We start from the raw sequence: 7,402 nt of genomic DNA, 5'->3' as shown, positions 1-7,402 counted from the left end.
GGTTCTCTACTGTCCTCCTGCAGGTGGCCAGAGGAGTTGTTCTGAAGAGAAACACAGGAGCCTCCAGCCTTACCCAGAAAGAGGAACAGGATAGAGCAGAGAACTTGCAGCTATCATGAAGGAAATGACAGAGCACCCCCAGAATGTGGGACACTCTTGGCCTTGTCAAATCCTCACGACGTTAGACTGCAGAGGACAATCTGTCTGTAATTTAGGTAGTGGGAAGGTGGTGGTGAATACGCGTGTACTGTGAACCCATGTCTTCAACTTGGTAAAGACAGTGTCCACAAGACCAGGTGCTGATGGAGTCCTCTAGTGGAAATACAGTGATTGCCAGGCAGGAGGATGCTTTGATATTGCTCCATACAAAAGATATCTATCTACAGACTGTATAGCTTTGCTCATGCCAGGTTTTTTTCTGGTCAGCTCTCAGTACCATCACCAACTAGCCATATCTAGCCATATTACGGGCAGTAGATGGCCTGAAAAAATAGAACACTGTGGGACTGTTAAGGGTGCCTCCCGCAGAGGACAGTTGGCTAGGGAAGGAGCATTGTTGCAGGACTGATCTAGGAGGAAATGCTCAGCAGATGAAAAGTACTCCAACAGTGACAACTGTGGTGCTCCCTCCTGCGGTATGGCAAGAAACAGATGGTGACTGATGTGGATGCCAATACACCATCTATAAAGACACAATCTTAACCTACATAAATGAGAAATTAAGTCTGAGGGACAGTACAATGTGGAAATGAAGTGTGTTTTCCGGTACATAAGTGCTGGAAAAACGCTCCAGTGGTGAAGTGCCTTGGTGGCTCCTTTCCTGGCTGGGTGGGAGGTCCACACAGTGGTCAGTACTGGCCTTGAGCTGTCATGGCTCTCAACATAGTTAATAGGCGTTGAGTGGACTTCCTATTTCTGGATGGGAAATGTCTTGCTGGACACCCAGAATTGCAGTTTGCACTTGAAAAAGTTGGCCTGCGAGTATTCTGATTTCATTTTAGGCCCTCTCCTAGGGCACAAAACCTGGACCCACAGCTACTGAAGCTCTCTCCTTTCTGGGCCGGAGGCACTGCATGCCCTGGGCCTGCACACAATCCACTTAGAAGACCTGATGGCTTCAAGTGAGGTTTTCAAGCTAAGCTACCTGGGCTGTCCAGGACTCACTTCAATAGTTTCAGTCGAGCTTTCCAATAACTAGCTATTTTGCTGTTAGGACATAGGTTATACCACTTAAACGGTGATGGTTTTCAACTTCCTACCCACATCCAGAAGTACAAATACACCGTTTCACAGGGGAGGACACAGAGCAGCTCAGTGTAGTGCAGCTCCAAGAGCCAAGAGATGTGCCCCCCAAAGCCCTCATGAAATGTGCAGATCAGTGTGGCACCAGTGAGAACATAGTCACACAAACAGCTTTGCAGGCTGTCTGCTTCCACCTGGGCAAGGCTAAACCCAGAACTCCATTTAGTGGACCACCGGAATTAGCTCTGTGGGACTGCAGAGGGCAAATGGCTCTCTGTCAATGTCACTGCAGTCCTGGCTATTCCCAGCTAGCAATGGATGAGATGTGAGCCTGGGGAACGTGTCTTCGGAAGATCAGCCTAATTCTCCTTGGAAATGAAAAAGTAAGGATAGTCTTATCTCTAGACACAGGGCTGAAAGGAAGAGAGATGTAAAGAGGGAAGAAGAGAAAGATCTGTTCTAAGAGAGAGAGTTGAAAATCAAAGAACAAGTGTTTGTGAAGTCTTCTGATTGCTGCTGACTTTCACTTCAAAGTCCCAGAGTTTTAAAGGCATCTCGTAAATCATCTACTTCGTACAGTGGCTGCAGGCCAAAATAAAAACATTGGGTCAGTTATCAAGTGAGCAGGAACCTATGAAGATGGGGAAGGTGGAAGGAATGGCAGGAGATGGGATGAGAGGTGGAAGAAGGGGAAGAGAATGAGGAGAGGAGATAAGAAGGAAGCTGGGGGAGGCAGGTATGAGGGACATGGAAGGTGAAGACACAGAAATGAATGAAATGGCAAATGGCAGAGATGGGCAGCAAGAGCAGAGAGGAACTACAGTGAGGAAGAGAGGAAGAAGCTAAGGGGAAGAGGCACCGGAAGGAGAAGGAGAATTGGGCCTCACCAGGAGAATCCGTCGAAGCTTCCTGGACAGATGGACAGAGTTTTCATGCAGCCCTTCCCAGGCTTTGAATGTCTTTTCCCTGTTCTCCACAAACGTGTTCCAGCAGTAGAAGTAATCTGTGCAAGGCACAGGGGAGTTACAGAGTGCTCAAGACTGCTCCAGACAGGACACTGACCTCTCCTAGCATCACTAAATCATCACATCCTGCCATCATCTTCTCTAGCTCCTTGGCCTAGCTTCTCCCACCCTCCTGGGTCTCCCTCACTCCCCATAGCTTTCCGTCATCTCTTTCTCGCCTGCATATCTCACCTTTGAAGGTCATGATGGCAATTTGGGCCCCCGCCCTGTGCAGGCGCCTCAGCCCCTCAGGCTCTGCCTTGCGGTCCTCACAGAAGTAGAGGCGTGCCGTGAAGATGCGGAGGGTCAGGTTGGGGTAGGCGCGCAGGAAGTCGGCCACGTGTCGGGCGCAGTCGTAACAGGGGCTCCAGGAGGTGAACCAGGTGATACGGTAGCAGCGTCCTGGGTCCAGGTCCCAGGCTGAGATGTAGCGCAGGAAGAGCACCTCCACGTGACAGCCCATCTTTGTGAAAGAGGGAGAGGGGCAAGGCGTGAGGCGGGGGGAAGAAGAGCAGGGTGTAAGGGGTGAGGAGGGATGTGTGAGCTGGATGGGGTGTGAGGGGAGGGGTAACAAGGTGGGGGGTAGGTCCTGGGGTCAGCGCACAGAGGGAGAAGGCGCACTGGTACATAAGTGGAAAAGCATGGGGACACACTGATGTGTAGGGACATACAACAAGAGGAATGGGTGGGAGCTAAGTAGAAAAGTAGGTAGACTGGTAAAGCAGCAAGGAGGATGGAAGTCTTGCTGGTAACACACTTGGAGGCAGCAAAAAGTACAGGTTTACCTGGAGGCTGCATCCCTCAAATAGTACATAACAGTGCAGTGTCCATGCTTGTGGACATGTGTGCCAGTGCCTGCGCTGCTGTTGCAGCCCTCCTTTCCCTGCTGCCCCAGAGGAACAGGAGCTGCATGCACCTCAGCATATAAAGTGCAGAATATAAGAACAGGATGCCAAGGTGTTCCCCGTACCTTATTGCGCAGGTATCCAAAGTCCAGGGAGCATGAAGTGGCACTGTCACGGCGCTTCACAACATAGCAGAGGTAGGTTTCACGCCGGCCCTTGGCCCAGCGCAGGTTCTTGAAGTTATAGAGAAAGAGTTTCCTTTTCATCAGGAGGCTGCAAGAGAAGAAAAGAGCATATTTACATTAGCCCTGCCCTGGAGTGAGCAGCTGACCATGTCTTTGTGGAGGACTCAGCACCAAAAATATCCTCGTCGTGTCCAGGCCCCTCAGTACGAGAAGAGCATCAGTAATTTGCATGCAATGTATTAGGGAAAGGTTGCAGACGTGACTGTGGGGATGAAGCAGGTGACCTTGTGAGTGGAAACAGTAAGTGAATTAGTAGTGATTAGTCAAAGAGCAACTATGGTTGGGTAGAGCGTGAAAATATCTGCAATATCCAAAATATCGACACCAATGAGGGAGAAGGATGAAGGTGTCTGAGAAGAGGTCTTGAGAGGGTCTGGAGTTCTGTTATCAAGAAATATTATTCCTGCCGTACAAAACCCTGAAAAGCCACTGGGGCAAGGGATGGATCAAATTAGAGCCTCTTTAGAGAAGACTGGACAGAGTTTCTTCCCAGCATTGCCCAAAAGAAGAGCATGGTTGAAAGTGAGGAGGGCTAGGGACTTGGGTAAGGTGCCACACGCTAGCTGACAGAATATGGGGTAGGCACGCTGACACCTCTCCAGACACAAGTACCATTCCCACATTGGATAAATATCGAGATTGGTGAGGGCCTGCTCCCATGCCCAGGGATCCTGCTGGGGAGAGGCAGCGGGAGCACAGGGAGGGTAAGGTAGGAGTAAGCTGTATCTACCAGTGTCACTGCCAAGTGGAGGTACATAGGCAGCTGAGAACAGCTGTGTTCATTGAGCTGAGATACTGACCTCCCCCACAGCAATGCAAAACAGAAGCGAATGGGTTAAAAATAATCATGTCCTTTGTCATCTTTTCCCTCTGACAGGCTGATGTTCAGGAGGGAGATGGGGTCAGTTTAAATGATATTGAGCTGGGTTTTCTATGGGGATCTCCAGTGAGATGTAGGAAAGGGGAATTTGGGTTTCTTAGGAATTTAAATCCGATTTAAATTAGAGAGTCTAAGCAAGGAAGGGTCCTTATACAGAAACCCTTGATCTGTTTGCCAATGTCGCCATAAAGCCTGAGCACTGCAGAGCACTTAATCTCTAGCTAACAGTGGTAGCCTCTCTGCTCCTCCAGGAGCTTGTCTCCATTGTGCACCCTCACACATGGCCATTGCACCACAGGTGTTCCTTCATATAGTCACGCACACCCTTTTGCCTTTTGTCACCTACTGCACGTGCTTTGCTCTCCTGTGGCACTCCCTGTTCCACCTCACACCACGTTGCCAGAGAGGCAGGTTCTCCCTTCAAGCACCCTTGCTACCCTGATTGTCCCACAGATAGGCAAGCCACTTGCACACATCCTCTTTCCTGCCATGTCGCCCTCAGCCTGCAAAAACACCTGTCCTGCTCACACAGAAAGAGCAAGCACACGCGTACTCGGCTATGCCACACTTTATACACACATGCTCCTAGAGAAGTAGATCACATGGGAGTTGCGGCATGTGTCCTGCTAGGAGAAAGTCCATAGGGAAGGCAAGGCTCTGCAGAGTCCTTCACACACTCAGAGGGCAAAGCACCCCTACTAGGTATTTCACTGAGCCCAACCACAGCCTCAGGCAGTTCTTGGAGGTGTGTCCTATAAGCACTGTCCTAGTCCCGCTCTGCTGGGCTTGCAGGTTGTCAGGAATAGAGCACAAACTCACACCACTGCATTTCATCACCCCTTTCTCTGGCAGTTCACATTGGGCGTGTGTTTCCCCTACGCACTTTTCTCTCTTGCCACTGTATGTTCTTCATCGTAAGTTTTGATTTATTTCTCCCACTTAGAGCCACCCCACTTCCTACCGCCTTAGATTCACTCGGTTTCCCTGCCTTTGCACAAACATGTATGAACGTGGGTGTATTCCCTAAAACACACACGTGTTGGTCCTCTCGCAAAACTGTCAACCAGCGGTTCACCTCAGGCTTGTCCCTCTTAGATGTGTGTTACTGCAGGGAAGACTCTCCCCCGTAACGGAGATGCTGAAGAGGGGACGCTTCAGGTTGTCCAGAGAGGATAGCGGGAAATGAGCAGGTATGATAGACCAGAGGGTTGCAAAGCTCTTACCTGGAACGTGCCACAACAGCAGAAAACAGAGCAGAGGAATTGTGAAAAATGCCATCACTTGTTGAAGAACCATATAAGCCAAGTGAAAAACAATGACAATTATGTCGATGTTTCATCGAAGCCCACATGGAAAAATGGCTTTCAATGCATGAAAAAGTTTAGGGAAAACAGGCTTTCTCTTTTCTCTTTTTTGTGAGGTTTTGGGCAAAAAACATTTGCTTTCAAAATGTTTCTGATTCTTCTTCTAACTTTCCCTCTTCTCACTTCATCCCATTTTTATCTTGTTAATGGTTTTGCCCCCGAGGAGCAGCATGTGGATGCAAATAAAGGTGAAGAACAAGAAATGACCCCAAACCCCAGAAAAATAAAACGATCACTTGTATCAGAACAAAGTGAAGACAGTTTTGAGTCACAGAAGCCATTTGTTCAACTAGAAATGTTCATTAACATCAGTTCCTGTTTTCCCTTTCCTCTGAGGTTCGCTGTCCCAGGGTTTTTTTGCTAGGGAGGATTTCAGAACGTGACTGGTACAAGAATAATAATGAACGACCAGATGTCGCAGGGAGCAACTCACCAAATTTGCAGTTAGGTACAAAGTGCTGGATACATGTGCAATTTCTATAGCTATAGGATAGCTCAAGGGAAAGCAGCAAGGACACAGGAGCTGCGATTATACCCAGTCACCAAAGAAGTAGACTGAACAGAGACCTAATCCTCAAATAAAGGTTCGTGAAGCCAATCCTCAAATCAGAGTGAAGGCCCCTGTGTGTGTGAATGATATGCAATTGTGGAGAGTGATTAGTGATAATTAGCTCGCAGGGTAATTGCAGTGCAAGTAGAGGAATCCAATGCTGGAACGGTATTTGCTTATGAGCACAAGGGTGCCAGCAGCAGAAACAGAGTAAGAGACAAATCTGATGCAAGACAAAGAATAGGTGGGTAAGGAGAGAAGAGTGGGCAGGGACTAAGATGCTTAAGCAGCAGATAGCGTCTGAATGTTCATCTTTCTGTCACGTTTTTTTTGTTTCTAGAAAAGAAAAAGAATGAAAAGGAACAGAGAATAGTGACGAGAAAGAGAAATGACAGAAAGGGAAAAGAGTACATGGTGGCAGATAGTCAAAGAGAAAGGATGACAGAGACATCGAGATGCAAGGCGCAAGAGCAGGACGCAGCGGGGAGTTAGATCACTGAGTCAGATGGGGAAAGGGACGGTGACTACCAAATGTAGAGCAGGTTAATTCGAAGAGAAAGACTCTAATTTCTTATACAAGCAAGAAACTGGAGGCACTCATTTTACCTGTCCATGACTGCCAGGGTTTCCCTCAGGTGATGGTGTTTCAGGGAGGTTGTCTCTCAAGGCTCCGTCTGTGCAGCCCTCTGACTTGATACACAGGACTGTGGACTGCCCCGTGTGTCCCCTCCCCATTCACCCCTATCTACCCCCCGCCAGGTTTCACCGGGGTGTGGTTGAGGGAGGAGTTAGAAAGGTCTCTGGAGCTGCAGGAGCTGAAGAGCAAAGGGTTGAGATGTGAAGGGGCACTGGTTCTGAAAGATGCTTGGCACCCATTGGTCGCCTCCCCCCGCTGCAGTCCCCATTGGGCCCTCCCCGCCTGCAAAATTATTCTGAATTAATGTCAATAACATAACGAGGCAGGAAGCATTGTCTAGTGGTTAGAGGGGGGCCTGGGAGCTTGTGTACCACTAACGTGAATGTGGGCAAAACCACACTATCCCTCCGGGCTTTGGGCCGTGCAGCTGTGCAGTGAAGAAAGATGGTGACCCTGCCCTGCCCCACTGCGGAGGGAGCTTTGCCCAGCTGGAAGGAGTGCAGGGAACACCGAGGTGCTGGCAGGCGTCCTCCACATCCTCTGTGTCCCACCTGAGAGGCCCAGCAGCTGCTTGGCAGCACAGGACAACACCAAAACCGAAGAGGAGAGTTAGAGAGCCCAGCTCCGGAGAGAGC

At 49.3% G+C, this 7,402-nt stretch overlaps 1 protein-coding gene across 1 annotated transcript; it reads right to left on the bottom strand.

Annotated features, from left to right (window-relative positions):
* Positions 1–1,585: 1,585 nt before the first annotated feature.
* AICDA (activation induced cytidine deaminase) lies at positions 1,586–6,821 on the bottom strand. Its single transcript, XM_054181474.1, has 5 exons — positions 6,737–6,821; positions 3,217–3,364; positions 2,439–2,709; positions 2,130–2,245; positions 1,586–1,824 (listed from the first exon to the last, which is right to left on the bottom strand). Exons 1-5 carry the CDS (start codon positions 6,742–6,744, stop codon positions 1,771–1,773), a joined length of 597 nt encoding a protein of 198 aa, XP_054037449.1. The 5' UTR covers positions 6,745–6,821; the 3' UTR covers positions 1,586–1,770.
* Positions 6,822–7,402: the final 581 nt, after the last annotated feature.

The sequence above is a fragment of the Rissa tridactyla genome, chromosome 1, assembly GCF_028500815.1.
Source record: "Rissa tridactyla isolate bRisTri1 chromosome 1, bRisTri1.patW.cur.20221130, whole genome shotgun sequence".
NCBI classification, from domain to species: domain Eukaryota; kingdom Metazoa; phylum Chordata; class Aves; order Charadriiformes; family Laridae; genus Rissa; species Rissa tridactyla.
The sequence above is the reverse complement of the archived record's forward strand: the minus strand, read 5'-3'. Positions and strand labels throughout refer to the sequence as shown.

Bases quoted from the DNA above. Each gene is read 5' to 3' on its own strand.
- AICDA (XM_054181474.1), bottom strand. The intron at 2,246-2,438 runs GTGAGATATGCA...TGCCTTGCACAG, and splicing joins TGCCATCATGACCTTCAAAG to ATTACTTCTACTGCTGGAAC. The intron at 1,825-2,129 runs GTGAGGCCCAAT...TTTGGCCTGCAG, and splicing joins AGCTTCGACGGATTCTCCTG to CCACTGTACGAAGTAGATGA.